Genomic DNA, 21,917 nt, shown 5'->3' on the forward strand with positions numbered 1-21,917 from the left:
TCTCGTGTCCCGACCTACATGAGATTTTGAACGTTGTTGTGAGAGTGGGGAATTTCATCAAAACCCGGCCTTTAAAAGCGCGAAGAGATGGTAGCTGACCAAAAGGCTGTACTGTTTTACAGCGAGGCAAGGTGGCTTTCCCGAGGTAAAGTGCTGTCGCACGTGTTTGAGCTCCGAGTCGCCTCGCATGTTTGAATCTGCAAGCACGTTTACTAATGAACATTTCTTGATGAAGCTGGCCTATCTTAGCGATATATTTGATATATCTTAGCGATACATTTGAGTTAAATGTCCAGTTACAAGGCAAATACAAGCACCTACCTCACCTAGCAAATAAGATTACTGCATTCACCAAAAAAACTTGAGTATGGGACAGGCGCCTCGATCGCGACAGTATTATGCCTTTGAGATTTCTGAGCGAAATCGCTGAAACGTCTGATTGGGAGGCACTCTTGTGATCCCATGTATTAAACAGTAGGCCTACATCACATCCCTGCAAAGTTTATTTCAAAAATATTTCCCAACCAGCAGTGCTCAGTATGATTGGATTATGGATCCATTTAATGCAGCATGTTGGTATTTCATTGAATATATTGTACAATGCTGTAAAATGGCCTATGCTTCCTATGTGTTGCTGGAAAACAGAAAGATGTGTGTTATGTATTTATTTATTATTATATTTGCAGCACAAGCTGATTTTAACTCTGTTGAAGAGGATATATTTAGAACTTGTCATTATTTCAATACATTTGACAATTTTAAGCTTGACCTACCACTTTCTTAGAGCGATGAGGGACAGGTGGGGCTCGAGAATGCCCCCTTGATCAAAGTGGGGAATGAATGAAAAAGTTTAAGAACCACTGATCTAGTTTGTTAACTACCACAGTCACGAGTTTGGTCGCGATAGTCTGTCATTTTTAAAAAGTGGGTCCCCAGAAAAAAAGTTTGAGAAACACTGGCCTATGCTACTATTTGTGGTTGATCAACTAAAAATAAAAGATGTATTTGGTGATGACGTTATTGTAGGCCTATAGTAGACCTAAATTCTGAGAAATTAAATGGTACGAGAAACGATCTACATAGCGCACAGTGTTGCGCGGTCTGCCCGAAATTAAACGGTCGGTAATTTGCGGGCGGGTCAGTTAAAATTAATTAAATATATATTTTCTACAAATAGGCCTACTTAAAATATCACGAGAAGGCTAGCATCAATACAGTAAAGCATCAATACAGTAAAGTCAACAGTAAAGAAGCTGAAGACGCGAGTTAAAATAATAGACACCCCTTAAGGAAAAGCGATATAGGCTATGGGAAATATTGGGAAAAGTTATTAGAGAAGATGACAGTAGTACAAGTTATGGTCTATGTAGGCCTACTTCTTGCGAAGCCATTTAAAAGTATGACAGCCAAAACGGCAGCCTGCAGGAATAAATGTTATGGCAGGCACAGACTACACAGCCATATCTACCGGTATGTATAGGTTCGCGCATGGATAAAAGTTACCTTAGTTCGTTGTGTTTGTGACTTTAAACAGTGGATGTGCTTTAGTAAATGTGCTTTGTGCTTCATTCAGCATTATAAACCAGTTATTACGCTAACGTTTTGACCAGCAATGTATCTCTCTTGCCTATACCTTGCCTCACCATTTCTGTTTTCGAAAGAAAGATGTATGTCCATGGCCTTTAAATCGTATCCTATAGTGTTCTAATCCTTGGTGGTTGCGTGCGTGCTTGCGCTCTTATTCTCATTCTCTCTCCTGCGCAAACATTATGTCCTGCATGCCTACTGCGTGTAGTTCTACTGCATAGTTTCGCAAATAAATTAGTTTGTTTTACAGAACTGCATGCAGGCTATAACCAAAAGCACACATTTTGTAAATAAGCGGGTCGGGTATAATTTTGTCTTAATTAATATTCGCGGTCCGAGTTGCGGTCGGGTTGATTAAAATATCGGGCGACCGCGGGCCGCTTGTGACCAAACCCGCACAACACTGCACCAGACCGCGATGTCTTCAAGGGTTGAATGAAGGGAGTTTGCAAAAAATAGTGTATTTTAAGTCAATAAACATTCTTAATTTTCGAATGTCTTTGTCAGGGAACATCTGACTTTTAAAAACCATAGGCCTGGTAGTCGCTCAGACAAGGAGTTATAAGATAAAGGCAATACCATTTGTGTCACCTAATGCAGTTCAGTGAATTAGCAAGATACCAGAAGCCAAAAATCATAAACCACCTGTGCGCGCGCGCGCACTCTCTCCCCTGCGCATGAAGCTGTCTGCGTGTTGTAGGCTAGATTTGCGTGAGTTCTTTCTATCTGCTTTACTTTTGTGAGTTGCGACCACCTAGGCTATGTTATAGACGTTCTATGAGGTACCAGTGTTTAGCTGTGTCACAAAACAATAAGCTTTGTCAGACTACTTTTAAAATGATATTCAGGGCTATATACATTTTAAACATTCGGGGCTGAAGACCCGACAAAGCCTTGCGTTAATTCTTCAGATGGGAAGTGTCAGGAATTTTCATACGAGAGACGCTCTCATTGGTGGTTAGTATATGGAGTAGGGAATTGACAGCAACATATCCAATCACATTATGAGAGATGCTGAAATTAACATAAGCTGCGATGTTTGATTTTAAATTAATATAAATTTAGCCGGGACTGTAAGCTGGCACACGTGAGTGCTCGATGTTTTCAGTGGACGGTATCGGCGCCTATGACAAGCGTATCTCGCGGTTGCATCCATTACAAACAAACATGCAATGTGAACATCTGGGATTGGGGAGAGCACTAAATGCTCTTCTGAATAAGCACGAAGTCATGCCTTTAAATGAAAAACACTCTTTAGTAATCAAAAAAATAAACGCTAATGAAGTAAACTTGTGACCATCAAAAATCGTTTATCACCTGTAACTCCGTAATAACAGGACGTAACAGGAAGGCATTTGGCTGAGCAACGGAGGTTAACCCTTAGAACCCGATTGACGCAAAGTGCGTCAAAAAACACACCCTTTCTTCTCTGTTACATTGCTCCGGAACGGTTCATCGCAGCGAGATGAAACCTTTATTGCACGACAGAGCAGAAGTGGGGCTTTCCAACGAGACTACACACTTGTCTGTACGATCAAGTATGAAAATTAAAAAAATCATGAAATTAAATCAAATTGCATCATATTTACAGTCTATACTTCTCTGCATTCACCTGCACACACATTACTCTAGTTTGAATTACTCGCGAACCCGTGATCGCATCGATATGGCAAGCATATCAGATGAAAGAGGGGGCACAGGGCTATCCATTGGTACCATGTTTATCGATCCTTCTGGCTTATAAAACCAGACGAAGTGACTGCAAAATAATAACGTCATGTACACAAACCAACGCTGCACACTCATTACTCTCGTTTGAATTACTCGCGGACCCGTGAGATATGCCACGCATGTCAGATGAAAGAGGAGACTCAGAGCTATCATTTGATACCAAGTACATCCTTCTGGGTTATAAAACAGACGAAGTGACAGCAAAATAATAACTTCATATAGCTGGACTTACCCCACGTTTGTGTCTGTTCTTGTGGCAAAGCATGTTTATAATCCAATGCTATCATGTGTTTCTCTATGGCAAAGCATGTTCATATTCCGGTTTTGAGATCCTAGCAAATTCCTGCATGGCATCCAATTCAAGGCTCACATTGCATCCCAATTTGTTCAACAAATAAACACCTTTTTTGCCTTTACTTTGTTCATGGCAATGCAGTAAAGAGTTGAGAATTATTATGACTGCATACACACAGGCACGCAGGCTAACACGCAACCTCGGGTCAAGTCAGGTCAGATCAGTTCGTGTCACAGATATGGAGCGCAGAAAGGTCATTTTTCATCACTAAATAAAAAATGGCATTTATTTCCGTAAATCACACAGCAAATATTTCTGTAAATTGCTCAGCCCCAGAGTATCCCTCCAACATGGCAATTATATTGCCCGATTCAGGACAGTCTGCCCTACACACACATGAAATGCATGTAGAGCTGTGAGCTTGCAGTGGTGAGATACATGTCGAAATATAAGAATTTTTATAATACACTTTTTATATTTTAATTCCTTAAAAATCAAAATAAAATCAATGCTAGTATTAATACATGAAATGATGGCAGATCTGAATAGCCTAAACTCTCCTGAAAAAAACAATATATAATATATGTGTGTGGCACTTACAATGACCAGAATAAATCCTTATGAATAAAGGTAGTGAAAATGCCCTAAAAACAGCTTAGGGTTCTAAGGGTTAATATGCTCTATATTTTGTCCAAATGATGTCTGTCTATCATCGTTGCACTCGGAGAAAAACAGAATGTTTAATTTGTCCTGCGTTTCTTCTACGGCTGCAAACGGGATTCACTCGCGGTTAACCAAATATTTCTTTATTAGGGCAGGGCAAGCATATTTCTGGCTAATAAATTATTTCTAAACCAGTCTGCTAAAGTCTGTAGTGAAGTCTGTGTAGGGTTTTCCAGCTCCATTTCTTTTTACGAGACACCCTACTCACTTGAGACCTCTGCCGGTTGTTGCAGCGTCATTGCAGCGTCACTGGAAAAATACAAATTAAAGTCGCGTGATTCCGCGTGATCCCGCGCGCGGACCGCGAGGGAAGCTGGCCAAGTCGAAGCACTGCCCACTGTAGTGCCAGTACTGCCAGTTCAATAGTTGAGTAGTTTAAATAGTTAAATTATTTAATAGTAGTAATAATAATAATAAGCTTTATTTGTATAGCACCTTTCATACACAGAATGCAGCTGAAAGTGCTTTACATTTGGAGCATGTAACACAATAATAGAGTCAGTCATTATCAATCACTTTCACTTTTCTTCATTGCTGGGGCCGTTTATGATCCAATCAGCAACATATTCCCATATTCCAGGAAGAAATAGTGAATTAATGGATGTGCATAGGTAGATATAAGTTCATATATAGTTCATATAATTATCTCACCTAGTTGTAGGAAATAAGTTTGTATTTCAAGTGATAGAATTAAGGTGTGACTTATGTTTAGTTGACGTTATGACATGTAAAGTTAAGCTTGCTACACTTAGTATACAGTCAGCCACAGGCAGCTTGACCATGACTACATTCCTGATACTGTTATTAAACTGGAAAGAGCAAAAAATAAATAAAAATTCACGTTTGTTCAAAGTACAAGCCCTTTTCGCTTCCCACTTTGATGCAGCTCCATAGGTTTCCATTCAACCAGCTCCATAGGTTTCCAGCCCTAACCGATCCCATCCAAGTCATATGTGGACGCGCCCTAACCGATCCCATCCAAGTCATATGTGGACGCGCCCTAACCGATCCCATACCACTCAAAATCGGCATCAAGACAGGGTGCCCGTGGAGCGCCATCAACTTCATTCCTGGATGGAGTGGATGTGCCAGTGCGCGCATGCAGGGGTGCGATCCCCTAACCCAGTACAAGGCTATGCGGACGATGTGGAAATCTCTTCAAGAGATGAGAGTGTCATTTCCAACATGCTCCTCCGCACAGATGAGTTCATAAAGTGGTCAGGTTTAGACATCAAACATACTAAATGTGCTGCTTTCTATTCAAGACGCAGTGGGGGAAACAGATGGCATAAAGCAAAGTCTGACAAACCCCCTGCCTTCTCATTAATGCAGAAACCTATACGACTGTTACGCAACGAAACATATCCTTATCTGGGCCATAAATGTAATGTCAGCCGCGATTGGGAGGAACAGACCCAAAGACTTAAACTGATCGATTCTGCCCCCCTCCCCATAATGATGAAAATCGAGGCCATCAAACCGATCGCAGTGGCCTCAGACTGCATTACTCCAATTTGCCGACCACTCATTCTGTCCTGACAAACCCTTCAATCTCAGATGACATCCTAATATTCATGATTAAAGCAAGACTACAGTGTCTCCCAACTAGGTACAATCTGGCAACATGGTACCCATCAAAGCAACAACCCTACTGTATATTACACCCAACTCAGCAATCCTACTGTATATTACACCCAACTCAGCAACCCTACTGTATATTACACCCAACTCAGCAACCCTACTGTATATTACACCCAACTCAGCAAGAAAATGAAACCGCTGCTCACATACTAAACGGATGCTACAACTACAAAGGACTGTATGTGGCCAGACACGACCGCCTGGTCGATCTGGTTGCAAAGGATTTGCAAAAGATAAACTATGGACATGACAGCAAGATTTACAAGCACAGCACTGTAAAACTTAATTGGTTCCATCATAACACATCTGACAGTGTATTTATCGTTGAGGTGGGCTGCTGTTTTGACCTGTATATGGACACTTGCTACTATTCCAAATTATTGAAATATCAACCACTGGTAGATACATTCACCAACTTGGATACAACTGTAAACTAGTAACCCTGGTATTTGGAAGTTTAGGCCATGTCCATAAGAATGTGGTCAGGGGGATGCAGTTAGGGAGGCTGCAAAAAAAGGAGGCAAAAGACTTGCAAAAGTCTGCTCTGTTTCAGCCACTATAGGGAGCATGCAAATATGGAGATGGAGATGTTTTGTTTATCCTTAATGTACTGAGTGTTATAAATGGAAGGACCTGTAACAGTATGTGAGCCATGTAGACCTGTCACCTTATTAATGACTCTTCCCAGAGTATTTGGATCTTGTTTTCCTTGCTTGCCTTTCTGATCCAAATAAAAGCATTCAAATGTGTGTGTGGAAACACAGGGCCTGTGTGTGTATGTGTGTGTGTGTGTGTATAATGTATTTTCACTCACCTCAAACCCTTGCTCTCGTGCAAACATGGCAGCCTCCTGTAGAGAGACACACACATATACAGCTGTTAAAGACACACACACACACACACACATAGCTATAAGTGTTACACACACACACACATATATATTCGTGTTACACACACACACACACACACACACACACACACACATAGCTATTAGTGTTAAACACAAGTTCGCCAATAGGTTGCATATTTCTGAAATTTCATTAAACCCAATAGTCGGCCTAAATGAACTTAATTTCATAGCCTAGGTAAGTTAGCAACACAGGCTTGAGAGATGCAAGTCAGCAGAATTAATGTTAGCATACTATTATCAGCAGACTTAACGTTAGCATACTAGCATACTATTATCAGCAGACTTAACGTTAGCATACTAGCATGCTATTATCAGCAGACTTAACGTTAGCATACTAGCATACTATTATCAGCAGACTTAACGTTAGCATGCTATTATCAGCAGACTTAATGTTAGCATACTAGCATACTATTATCAGCAGACTTAACATTAGCATACTAGCATACTATTATCAGCAGACTTAACGTTAGCATGCTATTATCAGCAGACTTAATGTTAGCATACTAGCATACTATTATCAGCAGACTTAACATGCCATGCACTAATGCAACTTCTGTCCCTGTTGCCTCTCCCCGGCCTCTGCTGAGAACCAAGCCTGCTCTGCTGGCCAGCTCCACTCCACATCAGCCTGAGCCATGGCGTAGAAGCAAGCATCACAAGCACGGCAGACGGTCCGGACGGCACTCAGGCCCAGCCCAACCTATACGACTGGAAAACCGCTACGCCATTCTGACCGAGGATGAGGAGCCCCTCCTGCCCCGAGACAACCATCCTGGTCCCTCCTCAAAGTCGGCGCCCCCCCGACCCCCACCTCCCCGGACCTCATCAACCTCCACCCTGGTCATCGGCAGTTCCATGGTTAGAGACCTCTGCATTCCCCCATCATGTAGCGGTCCCTCCAAGGTCTACTGCTTCCCTGGTGCCAAGGTCCTTGACATCCAGCAGAAACTCCCAAGCATCCTGGCCTGCCACACCAAGGTCAACAACATCATCGTACACGTGGGCACAAACGACATCAGAGATAAGCAGTCAGTAGCACTGCAGGAAAACTACAAAACTCTCATCACCACCCTGATGGGCACAGAAAAACGCTTTGTCATCTCTGGGCCTCTCCCTACCTACAGAAAAGGTGCTGAGAGATGGTCCAGACTGTTCGATCTCCACACCTGGCTCAAACGCTACTGCGCTTCCCTAAGCATCCCCTATGTCAACAACTGGGGCTTGTTCTGGGAGAGGCCCAGTATGCTGAAGCGTGATGGTCTCCACCCAAACCAACATGGAGCCAGGCTACTCTCTGACAACATAGCGTCCACACTGAGGCATTGACATTCTGTAGAAAATATTACAGATTCACGCCCCCCAGGTATTGATTCGAATGGCATTATACATGTGGATGGGTCTGAGAATGTTTTCTGCAGGGTAACATACAATACTACTACCATAGATCAAGCTGCTTCATGCAATAGCATGACTTATGCTTATAGTTCTATTCCAACGTTGATTTCTACCAAACGTATAGTAAAAAGAAAAGACAAATTTAAAACTAGAAACCTAACAAATATTCTTTCCATACCTCAGCATATTCCTCAAAAGCCAGAGGCATTTTCAGCTAACATGGGTTTACTGAATATAGGTGCACTTACTACCAAAACCTTTGCAATCAATGATTTTATTAGTGAAAAACAATTGGATTTTCTGTTTCTTGTTGAAACCTGGCTGACTTCAGACAGCGAAGCTGTTCTTGTTGAAACTTGTCCCCCAAATTATAATTTCTTCCACTCAATTAGACAAGGCAAACGAGGTGGTGGAATTGCCTCCATTCTCTCAAACAAATATAGTTGCACTAGAGTCAACTTTGGTGAATTCGCTTCCTTTGAGTACATTGCCCTCACTCTGAAGGCTGACCCAGCTGTACTTCTATTAACCTTATACCGCCCTCCTAAACTATGGGCTGGCTTTCTCGACCAGTTTTCTGAACTTATGTCGCTCATCATCACTAGCTATGATCGGATAATTGTAAATGGCGACTTTAATATTCATGTCAATAAGACAACTGATGCTAAAGCCAGTAAGTTCCTTAATGTGTTGGACAGTTTAGAGCTAAAGCAGCATGTTACAGGACCCACCCACAACCTTGGCAACACCCTCGATCTAGTCATTTCTAGAGGGATAGAAGTCACAGACTTATCAGTAAATGATATAAATATGTCTGATCATTATTGTGTATCTTTTAATATAGTACTACATACTCCAAAAATTCATCCCGAAATTGCAATCAAATCGCGACTCTTGGACATTAGAGCAGAACAGCAGTTCATAGCTCTTATAGACTCCATAAATTTAGATATTTTACATCATCCCATTGATCAAATGGTAGAGGCTCTCAATCATGAATTAGGCGCTATGCTTGATAGAGTGGCACCCTTAAAGACTAAAAAAAGGCCCTGTAGCAAACTGACACCTTGGATGAACGAAAATATCCATGATCTAAAAAGATCATGTAGAAAAGCTGAGAGAACATGGAGAAAAACTAAGTTACAGGTTCACCGTGCCATTCTAAAAGAAAAAATAGCAAATTATAATAGAGCTATTCGGAATGAGAGAAGGAACCACTTCTCTAAGGTAATTGCTGAAAACAGTGGAAACTCTAGGGTGTTGTTCTCTACCATTGATAGGCTATTGCATCAAACACCTTTTGATACACTCAGTCAGGCATCCTCTCTAAGATGCGAAGAATTTGCAGACTTCTTCGAAAACAAAGTAATTTCTATAAGGGAGGCTATTGGTAATACAAGTAATATGTTTGATAGTACACCCAAAAACAGCCCCCCAAAATTAAGGTCCTTTAGCACTATTACTCAATCTGAGCTTGGTAAAATTATAACTCAAACCGGCTCCTCAACATGTGTTTTAGATCCAATCCCTACTAGATTCCTCAAAAAACTATATGATAGCTTAGCTCCCTTTATTCTCAAGGTAATAAATACCTCATTAGAAACAGGTATATTTCCAACTGCTTTTAAAACCGCTGTTGTGAAACCTTTACTTAAAAAGTCAAATCTTGACCATACCAATCTGAGCAACTACAGGCCTATATCAAATCTACCGTTCCTGAGCAAAGTACTTGAAAAAGTTGTTTGTAATCAGTTAAATACCTTCCTCAACGAAAACAGTATCCTTGAAAAATTCCAATCAGGTTTTAGATCAAATCACAGCACAGAAACGGCTCTAGTAAAAATAGTCAATGATCTCAGACTGGCTACTGACTCAAACAAAGTCTCAATCCTTATTCTTCTGGATTTGAGTGCGGCATTTGACACCATTGATCATAGCATCCTAATTCACCGCCTTGCGAAGTGGGTGGGTCTGTCTGATAATGCTCTAAACTGGTTTCAAACCTACATTACTGGCAGAGATTTTTATATCAGTCTAGGAGATCATGTATCTGAAAAACATGACTTGCCTTTTGGTGTGGCCCAGGGGAGCTGCCTTGGTCCCCTGCTATTTTCCCTATATATGCTTCCATTGGGAAATGTCATAAGTCAGCATAATGTAAACTTCCATAGCTACGCAGATGATACCCAATTGTATATTTCTGTGGAGCCAACTAACCCAGATGGCCTTTGCTCCCTCACTGCATGCCTAACCTCCATTAATCAGTGGATGAGCAAAAATTTTCTGAAACTAAATGATGACAAAACAGAGGTACTTTTGGTGGGACCAAAACTAAAGCGAGATATTGTTCTTAGTAATCTGGGGAACTTGGCACACCAGGTCAAACCAAAAGTAACAAGCCTCGGTGTCATCTTAGATGCAGAGTTAAGTTTTAAGCCCCATATCAGTGAAGTTACTCAAACAGCCTATTTCCACTTGAGAAACATTGCCAAAGTGCGGCCCTTTTTAACTCAACAAGATGCAGAAAAACTAATTCACGCCTTTATCACTAGCAGGTTAGACTACTGCAATGCACTTTTCACTGGTCTTCCCAAAAAACATCTAAAGAAATTGGCACTCATACAGAACTCTGCGGCTAGACTTTTAACTAAGACTAAGAAGAGAGAACACATCACCCCTGTGTTGGCTGAACTGCACTGGCTCCCTATTTCCTATAGAATTGATTTTAAGGTTATGTTAATTACTTACAAAGCTCTGAATGGCACAGCACCTTCATATATCTCTGAGCTTTTAATATCTTATCAACCACAAAGGAAACTTAGATCATCCAATTCTAATCTTTTAATCGTACCCAAAGTGCTCCACAAACAAAGTGGAGAAGCTGCTTTTATCCATTATGCCCCCAAACTATGGAACACCCTGCCTCTGTACATCAAGCAGGCGAGTTCAGTAAATATTTTTAAAAAAGATCTGAAAACATACCTGTACAGGAAAGCTTTTAGTTAACTCGTCTTATCCTGTAGACTACTTTTTCAGATTATTCTACATCTGCTGCTATTGGAGGGCGCAGCCAGCCAGAATCAGATGGGCTCCCCCTATTAAGTCAGGTTCTGCTCAAGGTTTCTTCCTGGAATATGGGAGTTTTTCCTTGCCACAGTTGCCATATGGCGTGCTTGTGGGGGGTAAGAGGGTTAAGGCTGCCAGTCTTATGACATGTCATTTTCTATATTTTTGATATGTTGCTGAGTGGATCATAAACGGCCCCAGCAATGAAGAAATGTGATTGATAATGACTGACTGACTATTATTTTGTTACATGCTTCAAATGTAAAGCACTTTGAGCTGCATTCTGTGTATGAAAGGTGCTATACAAATAAAGCTTATTATTATTATTATTATTATAACATTAGCATATTATTATCAGCAGACTTAACCTTAAATACTTAACGTTAGCATACCTTGCTCTCACTGAGACTTGGATCAAACCAGAGAACACTGCCACCCCGGCTGCACTCTCCACTAACCTTACACTATCCCACACCCCTCGCCCATCTGGATGAGGAGGTCGGACGGGCCTGCTGATCTCCAACAAATGGAAATTCACCCCGCTACTGCCTTCAAACAAATATGTCTCATTCGAATTCCATGCCATCACAGTGATCGCCCCAGCAAAACTCTACGTGCTGGTCATCTACCGCCCTCCAGGCCAACTAGGCGACTTTTTGGACGAACTTGACACTCTGCTGTCCTCCATCCCTGAGCATGACTGTCCGCTTCTTGTTCTCGGCGATATGAACATCCACTTAGATGCCCCAGGCTCAGCGAACTTTTTGGCCCTGATCCACTCCTTTGACCTCAAACTGGTTCAAAGCCCACCGACTCACAAAGCTGGCAAAGAGCTTGACTTGATCTTCATTCGGAACTGCAGCACAGACACCCTCATGGTGACGCCTCTCCATCTTTCTGACCACTTCTTCATCCAGTTCATCGTCAGCCTGACAGAACAGCCTCCGGCTCCTCAGCCGATGGTCACGTTCCGCCGCAACATCCGGAACCTGTCTCCAACGCACTTTTCCTCTGTGGTTGCCTCCGGTCTACCTCCACTCAACACCTTCTCCTCTCTGGAGGTTAATGAGGCCACAGACTCGCTCTGCTCCACACTGAGCTCGTGTCTAGACAAGCTGTGCCCTCTTACCACAAGGCCAGCTCGATCCAAACACTCTCATCCATGGTTAAACGATACCCTCCGATCGCAGCGCACCAAACTCAGAGCCGCGGAGAGGAAATGGCACAAATCCAAACTAACTGATGACCTCAAAAACTACCAGACACTCCTGACCTCCTTCTCAGCCAGCATCACTGCTGCTAAGACGGCTATCTACAATGACAAAATCAACAGCGCTACAGACACTCGAAAACTTTTCTCAACCTTCAAATCGCCTCCTCCTTCATCCAGCCTTACTGCAGATACCCTCGCCTCATTTTTTACAAACAAAGTGGCGGCAATCAGCCGTCAATTCTCTACATGCCCACTCAACGCATCTGACTCAGATACCGCACTCCTACAACCTCAAGGGACTGCTGGAACATCTTTTTTAGCATTCACGCCTCTCTCCGAGAGTGAAGTATCTAGACTCCTGACATGCAGCCGTCCTACCACATGCTCGCTGGACCCTATACCTACGAGCCTACTTCAGTCCATCAGCCCGACCATCGCTCCAGCTATCACACATGTGATCAATGCCTCGCTAACCTCCGGCACATTTCCAACAGCGTTCAAAATGGCCCGGGTAACACCGTTACTTAAAAAAGCTTCTCTCAACCCTGCTCAAGTCGAGAACTACCGCCCTGTCTCACTCCTGCCTTTCCTATCCAAAGGCATTGAACGAGCAGTCTCCAAACAGGTCTCTGACTTCCTTTCACAGAACAACCTTCTGGATCCAAATCAGTCTGGGTTCAAAAGCGGCCACTCTACCGAAACGGCTCTGCTCTCTGTAACGGAAGCCTTAAAAGAAGCCAGGGCGACCGCTCGGTCATCAGTACTCATTCTGCTTGACTTATCGGCTGCCATTGACACGGTTAATCACCGCATCCTTCTCTCTATACTCGCTAACATGGGAATCTCCGGTTCTGCTCTCTCCTGGTTTGAATCCTACCTCACAGGACGCTCGTTTAACGTATCATGGCTTGGTCAGCTATCTGCACCTCATCATCTCACCACAGGGGTCCCCCAGGGCTCAGTTCTGGGCCCCCTTCTCTTTGCCATCTACACCACCTCCCTGGGACAGATTATCCGTTTGCATGGCTTCTCATACCACTGCTATGCAGACGACACACAGCTCTATCTGTCCTTTCCACCTGATGACCCCTTGGTTTCAGCACGGATCTCGGATTGCCTCTCAGACATAGCTACATGGATGAAGGCACACCACCTCCAGCTGAACCTCTCAAAGACTGAACTGCTGGTCCTCCCAGCTAAACCTACCATACACCAGTGGTTCTTAAACTTTTTGTCTGGCGACCCCACAAAAAAGTATGGCGAGGTCTGGTGACCCCACTTTCCCCAAATCCATTCTAGGTCCTTAGCCCCCCTCAAACGTTAACAACTAAATCAAGCAAAAACTAGAAAGCAAAGCATTTGTTTTATTTACTCCATATGAACAAGAACTGAAAAGAAAACCAAACAATCACGATTAAACAAGTGTAGGCTGCCGCCATATCAGATCAGAGTGCTATGTGCGTAGCGCACACGCACACACAAGCACGCACACACACACATGCAGCATTAGGCCTACAACGTTAAATTAATTATATTTATGGCGATAACAATAACAGTATTTTTTATTTCCATTTTTTGGTTTACTATCTTTAACAATTTCAATGGGAAGGGTGGGCATGCTTCCGTGAACATAGCAAGTTAATTCTAGGAGGAATGCTGCATACGGTGACACAGAGATTTTCCTCCAAGGTGCTGAGCCGACATCTGTATTTTGAGATGTCGTTTCATTTTGACAGGTTTTAAGCTCTCATTCGCCAGAACATCGCCGCAAATGACACATTGTGGGTGGTCGAGGTTATCTTTAACTTGGCAAGTGAATGCATATTTCAGAAATTCTTTCTGATAATGCCGACGCGTTTTTTATTCTCACCGGCCTGTAGACTTGTCCCGTCTGAGGATCACGGAGGAGTAGACGCACTGGTAGATGGCACTTCCGAGCTTTTGTTCAATTTTTTAAGCAGCCACCTGTCCATTTTGGCTAGTAGGCTACCTATGTCTTTTGTTTTGTTTTAATTAAAATAGCGGGAACAAGTTGAGTTTGCGTAGTGGGAGCAGATAGTTACATTGTTTCCAGGCCCGGAGTGGGTAATCGGGAGAATTCCCGGTGGGCCGCTTCACTTTTGGGCCGGTCGAGGGAAAAATATTAACATTTGCCACGTTAATATCTTCTCAGTTGGCTACACACGTTCGCATCCTATGCCTAACACCACAGCCTCTGCATGGGTTGTTTTCCCCTCCCAAGAAGAGTTAATTGGTTGGGTCCATATAGCCCGTCTTTTCTAAAAAGTTTTCTCAGATAGGCTACCAGCTGGGCCGGCCCGTAGTGATAAGCGTCAGGGAGGATGGATGGTAGAAAGAGGCCATGAGGGACTGGAAAGGCCAGGTAAAAAAGACGAAAATGCTGCCAAATCTGCCAAGCTTCCAGATTTTTTTTGAAGAGGACAGAATAAGTGGCTAAATTAGCCATGATTATAGCGCCGTAGCCTAATTATTGGGCTAATACTGGACGTTGTAGCGTTGTCAACCTATTTGCAAGCAACATATTAAATTGAACTCAATAATAATTTCAGACTGAATACAGAAAATAATTGGCGACCCCACGGAAGTTTTTTTGGGGTCGCGACCCCTAGGTTAAGAATCACTGCCATAGACCACGACATCAACATCAAATTTGACCCCCTGTCTGTTTCACCTACCAGGACTGCAAAAAATCTAGGAGTTGTTTTCGACAACCAACTAAACTTCTCAGATTATGTTGCCTCAGTCGCCCGGTCATGCCGTTTCGCACTCTACAACATACGGAAAATCAGGACTTACTTGACTCAAGATGCTACCCAACTTCTGGTTCAGGCAATAGTCATCTCACGACTCGACTACTGCAACGCCCTCCTGACAGGTCTCCCAGCCTGCACAGTGAAACCACTTCAGATGATCCAGAACGCGGCGGCGCGCCTGGTCTACAACCAACCCAAAAGGGCACATGTCACCCCTCTGCTCGTCCAGCTACACTGGCTACCTATGGCGGCCCGCATCAAATTCAAGGCTCTAACGCTTGCCTACAAAGTAGTCTCCGGTTCTGCTCCCACCTACTTGAATGCCCTCATACAGACATACACTACCTCCAGACCGCTGCGCTCCTCAGACGAACGACGTCTAGCTCTACCACCGGTACACTCAAACCAATCCAAACTTTTCTCATCTGTTGTTCCTCGTTGGTGGAACACACTGCCAGTTCCTACAAGGGCAGGGACATCCCTCTCCATTTTCAAAAAACTCCTGAAGACCCAGCTCTTTAGAGAACATCTCCTCTCATAGCAACACTTCTTGCTACGAGAGGTCTAAGTCTTGCTGATCCTAGCACTCACCAGCCGTCTTAAACTGACACGTTAAAAACAGCACTCAATGATGCACTTATTCTTACTGTACTCTAATGTTTTTTAAATTGTCCTAACATTGTTGAGAATTGCTCTAAAACTTAAACTGTTTACCATGTTGTTAGTCGCTTTGGCTAAAAAAGTGTCAGCCAAATGTAATGCAATGTAATGTAACATACTAGCATGCTATAATCAGCAGACTTAACGTTAGCATGCTATTATCAGCAGACTTAACGTTAGCATACTAGCATGCTATTATCAGCAGACTTAACGTTAGCATGCTATTATCAGCAGACTTAACGTTAGCATACTAGCATGCTATTATCAGCAGACTTAACGTTAGCATGCTATTATCAGCAGACTTAACGTTAGCATACTAGCATGCTATTATCAGCAGACTTAACGTTAGCATGCTATTATTTGTCTCGCTACACACCACACACACTCTCTGGCTCTCACCGTCTCGTTCCCGAAGAGGATGTCGACGTAGGGCATGACCTGCATGAGGGCGTCCTTGAAGAACTGGCAGATGAAGAGTGCGGACAGGTTGAGGCAGAAGATCTTGTTGTGCTCCGCTGCATGCGCCGCCACCTTCAGCATGGACTCCACAGACACCGTCAGGAAGAACCCCTGCACACACACACGCACACACAACTCTATTAAGCTACTGATCTCTATTCACACAGTATTACTTCTCTACTCATGTCTATTCTATACTCTCACGGCTCTGTTCAAGACTACAACCACACGACGGCTTAAAGACCCCTCACAGACACACACACGACGGCTCAAAGACCCCTCACAGACACACACACCCAACAACACTCTTGTACGGGTCTTTCTATTTAAAGAGTTATTTTCCAAGACACTATAAATCCAGTACAGTGGTGTTGTTTTGATGAGTAAAGATGATGACACACGCACACACGCACGCACACACACACACACAAACAACCTGTATACATCCTGTGTCATACCCCAAACAGATTTTTTTTCACCACTACACACCACTACCCCCTAATGCTATGCCTCCTTACTTCATAACACTAAATTAAGAAATATTTCCTATTCTGGAAAATGTTTAGTTTCTTTTACTTTCGGTCTGCGGTTCAATGATACCATTCGATTGTGCCGCAAATGATCCGCACACCAGCAATCTCCTCGTGGAGGAGGCCCTAACCCTGCAGATCATAGACAGAGAACGCTTGCTTAAAATAACTATTACAATTCATATTATTATATAATTTTTCATGTGAATGTAAGAGAAACCATGCCTGTTTTATAGAAAATGGAGTTTGATTGATTTTTAAATAGAATAGAAGGTGTAGCAAAAACTTATTTTATACAAACTACCAAAATCACAAGACACATTAGAATGCAAACAAGGTGCAGACAATTTAAAACAGACTAACAGCACTTTCTTGTGTTTTAAAAAATCTATTGTAAGAGATATACTGAACTCATACATTTTAAATGGCTAAGATTGTTTCTTCTGTATGTATTTTTTCATAAATTAGTCGTTGCACTGAATGACATTTTTGCGCCATTGTTATTTGTCGACAACACTTAAAACACAAAATAATCAAAATGCTCAGGAAAAAAATATATATTTACCTAGGTAACACATTTGTGCACATTATTGAATAAAAAAAAATACACAATTTAATCATTTTATTTTTTTGTGCTTGGAACACCCTATTTGTCTTTAACCCACTAACCCTGCAGATCATAGACAGAGAACGCATGCTCTGGGAACAGAACACAGTTGTCCAGTGTAGGCATGGGTCTGTCTACACATAAAATGAGTGTCTTGGTGTGACCGCACCCCCCCCATCTTCACTTCCAATGTCACTGATTCCGATATGCCCGACATTTCGACTTTTTCTCTGGTGGTGGTGGAGCTGACTGGACATCAGAGGCTTCAGGCGTTACCGATTTACCATCATCCACCGCGTCTGGCCTCTGAAAAAAGCTTTTAAGGCTTTGTCTGCCTGGGCCTGGCCATGTTTGAACCTTCTCACTCATTCGTTCCTTGTTTAACAGATGTTTTAAGCGTGCACTTTATTTGAGATGCAGCTATGCGTGTTGTTTAATAACTTTCAAACGGTAGAGCATTTTGCTTTAAAACATAGCCAAAGGATGTATTCTTGCTTTATAGGCCTACATTTTAGGCTTATTCTCAAATTCAAATTGCGTTAGAGGGACGGGATTATTAGTCAATTTTAATCAGACAATTTGACCGGAGAGATTTACATCGGAAAGCCTGACACACACACACACACATACACACACATACAGACACACACACACTCACACACACACACTCACACACACACAGACATACACACACAAACACCTACATACGGACATACAGACACACATACACACACACACACACACACACACACACACACAAACACACACACAGACGTAATTAGCTGCTGTTGCTTGATTTGATTGGAAAAGACAGCAAGAAGCCTGACATTGACAACGATCCACATCAAGCAGTGTGCGTGTGTGAGTCTGTGCTTGCTTGTACATGTGTGTGTGTGTGTGTGTGTGTGTGTGTGTGTGTGTGTGTGTGTGTGTGTGTGTACTGTCAGGTAGGGGACAGAAACTGAAGATGTTGTTGACTTTCCTGAATAAGCTACACAGTCTGCTACTCCACCAGCCAGAGACCAGATGGCACAGAGAAGTGGTGCTGTTCAGCATGAGAACACACACACACCGCATACACACACACCGCACACACACACACACACACACACATACACACACACACTTAATTCTTTATGTGCAAAGTACCGTCTGGGAGAGAGATGAGGAACAGCTTTCCAGTATGATCAGTGTGAGTATTTGTGTGTGTGTGTGTGTGTGCGTGCGCGTGTGAGCGTGCATGAGTGTGTATGTACAGTATGTATGTGTGTGTGTGTGTGTGCGTGTGAGCGTGAGTGTGTATGTATGTGTGTGTGTGCGTGAGTGTGTATGTATGTGTGTGTGTGTGTGTGTATGTATAGTATGTGTGTGTATGTGTGCGTGTGTGTGTGCGCGTGTGTGTGCGTGTGAGCATGAGTGTGTATGTATGTGTGTGCGTGCGTGAGTGAGTGAGTGTGTGTGTGTGTGTGTGTATGTACAGTATGTGTGTGTGTGTGTGTGTGTGTGTGTGTGTGTGTGTGCGTGCGTGTGAGCGTGAGTGTGTATTGTGTGTGTGTGTGTGAGCGTGTATGTGTATGTGAGCGTGCATGAGTGTGTATGTACAGTATGTGTGTGTGTGTGTGTATGTGAGCGTGTATGTGAGCGTGTGTGTGTGTGTGTATGTGTGTGTGTGTGTGTGTGTGCGGAAGGATGCACAGGTGTGTCTCTTGTTAAACATTCCAATTATCACCCTTCAAGTGTCTTCCATCTGGGGGGAGCATCTGTGTGTCAGAGCAAAAGGAGATGGCGTCTGTGTGTGCGTGTGTATGTGTGTGTGTAGTACTGAAGGCTGACTGTAAGTGAAGGTGATATCTTTGATACTGGTCTGTTGTATTGTGTGTATTTGTGTTTGTGTGTGTGTGTGTGTGTGTGTGTGTCTATGTGTAGTACTGAAGACTGACTGTAAGTGAAGATGATATCTTTGATACTGGTCAGTTGTATTGTGTGTATTCGTGTCTATTCGTGTGTATGTGTGTGTATGTGTGTGTGTGTGTGTGTGTGTTTGCGTAATGAAGACTGGCTGTGTGTGCAAATGCTATCTTTGTAGACGGAAAGTATTCACAGCCCCTCACTTCTTCCACATTTTGTTATGTTGCTAGGTTACAGGGACGCTGGCTAGACACGCCGCTCCGTCTGGCATCATGTTTTTGTTTGTTTTTATGTAATGTTCGTAATTTTATGTATTGATTTGTCTAGTTAAATGTTTTTTATCTTTATTTACGTTATTTTTGATAGTTTTTGTTTTATTCTTAGTCCTTTTTACTGCTCCAAGTCGGCTGATGTCGTTAACGTCTGTCCATTGGGAGCTTGCTATGGCTAGCTTTTGCCCTGGGCCTCTGACATCCTTCCATCCATCCATCCATCCGTGAGCCGGTGCTGCACTTCACCCCGTCTGGTCGAGGGGATTTTTCGGGACAGCTGGACCAAGGCTACTCTACGAAAGATCTGCCGAGGCCGCGGAGCTGTTTCTGACCTGCAAACTGCCATGCCAACTGCCTGGAGTCTGGATTGAGCAGACTAACGTTAACGTTGAAGAACTCTGCAATCTCACAGAGCAACAAGATCGCCCACAACTTCAGACTGTTATGCTTTCAGTGATCTCCAGACTAACAAGGCCTAATGTTAACGTTATCTCCAGACTGCCAGTGAATTCACCGGGTTGATCAGTTGTAAAGAACTTTGTTGGCGTTGCATGCATCGGTTGTGAAGACACAGCTGTGCGCAGTTTTCACGCGAGTCATCATTGCCCTTGGACATTTTCAGCCGGTTGGAAATTGGACTAATTTAATATAATTTTTTCCCCTTTTTAAATGTATTTTCTTTTTTTTAACTTTTTATTTGTTTATTTGTTATGTTGTCTGTCTTGTATGTCTTGGTGTCACGGGTACGCTGGCGACTACGCCGCTCCGTCCGGCATCTTTATTTTTTAAGCGACATTGGGTGTCTTGAAAGGCGCTTTATAAATAAAATGTATTATTATTATTATTATTATTATTATTATGTTACAGCCTTATTCCAAAATGGATTACATCTATTTTTTCCCTCAAAATTCTATTTTGCAAATTTCTTAAAAATAAAAAACAAAGAAATCACTTGTACATAAGTATTCACAGCCTTTGCAATCAAGCTCAAAATTGAGCTCAAGTGCATTCTGTTTCCACAGCTTGATTGGAGTCCACCTGTGGGAGTCCACCTGTGGTACAATTTAGTTGATTGAACATGACTGTCTATATAAGGGCCCACAGTTAACAGTGCATGTCAGACCACATAACAAGCAAGTCGAAGGAATTGTCTGTAGACCTGTATTATGAGGCACAGATCTGAAGAAGGGTACATAAAAATGTCACAGTGGCCTCAATCCTAATCCAAAAGTTTGGAACCAGCAGGACTCTTCCTAAAGCTGGCTGCCCATCTAACCAGCAGGACTCTTCCTAAAGCTGGCCGCCCATCTAACCAGCAGGACTCTTCCTAAAGCTGGTGTCCCTCTAAACTGAGTGATGGGGGGAGAATGGCTTCAGTTAGGGTGGTGACCAATAACCGGATGGTCAATCTGACAGAGAGCTCCAGGGTGTGTGTGTGAGAGTGTGTGTGTGTGGTGTGTGTGTGTGTGTGGTGTGTGTGTGTGTGTGTGAGAGAGAGAGAGAGATAGAGAAAACTCCAGGGCTCCTCTGTGGAGAGAGGAGAACCTTCCAGAAGGACGACCATCACTGCAGCACTCCACCAATCAGGCCTGTATGGTAGTGTGGCCAGACGGAAGCCACTCCTTAGTAAAAGGCACATGGCAGCCCACCTGGAGCTTGCCAAAAGGCACATGGCAGCCCACCTGGAGCTTGCCAAAAGGCACCTGAAAGACTCTCAGATCATGAGAAACAAAATTCTCTGGTCTGAGGAAACAAAGATCGAACTCTTTGGTGTGAACGCTAAGCGTTATGTTTGGAGGACATCAGGCACCGCTCATCACCTGGCCAATACCATCCCTACAGTGAAGCATGGTGGCATCACCTGGCCAATACCATCCCTACCGCATCAAATTCAAGGCTCTAACGCTTGCCTACAAAGTAGTCTCCGGTTCTGCTCCCACCTACTTGAATGCCTTCATACAGACATACGCTACCTCCAGACCGCTGCGCTCCTCAGACGAACGACGTCTAGCTCTACCTCCGGTACGCTCAGGCCAATCCAAACTTTTCTCATCTGTTGTTCCTCGTTGGTGGAACACACTGCCAGTTCCTACAAGGGCAGGGAAATCCCTCTCCATTTTCAAAAAACTCCTGAAGACCCAGCTCT

General features: G+C 43.2%; 1 protein-coding gene across 2 annotated transcripts in view; it reads right to left on the reverse strand.

The window, feature by feature from the left end:
• adka (adenosine kinase a) overlaps positions 1-21,917 on the reverse strand; it is a 168,974-nt gene that overhangs the window by 33,944 nt on the left and 113,113 nt on the right. For both annotated transcript variants that reach the window (XM_076286396.1, XM_076286397.1), the window contains exons 7-8: positions 16,395-16,565; positions 6,792-6,827 (exon numbers count right to left, since the gene is read on the reverse strand). In XM_076286396.1, coding sequence (XP_076142511.1) covers positions 6,792-6,827; positions 16,395-16,565 — 207 coding nt within the window. The remainder of the gene's footprint in view (positions 1-6,791; positions 6,828-16,394; positions 16,566-21,917) is intronic.

Source organism: Alosa pseudoharengus, unplaced genomic scaffold, assembly GCF_046254945.1.
Source record: "Alosa pseudoharengus isolate Yale_2024_CS ecotype anadromous, Long Island Sound unplaced genomic scaffold, YU_APseudo_1.1 YU_APseudo_1.1_scf_15, whole genome shotgun sequence".
In the NCBI taxonomy this organism is placed as follows: domain Eukaryota; kingdom Metazoa; phylum Chordata; class Actinopteri; order Clupeiformes; family Clupeidae; genus Alosa; species Alosa pseudoharengus.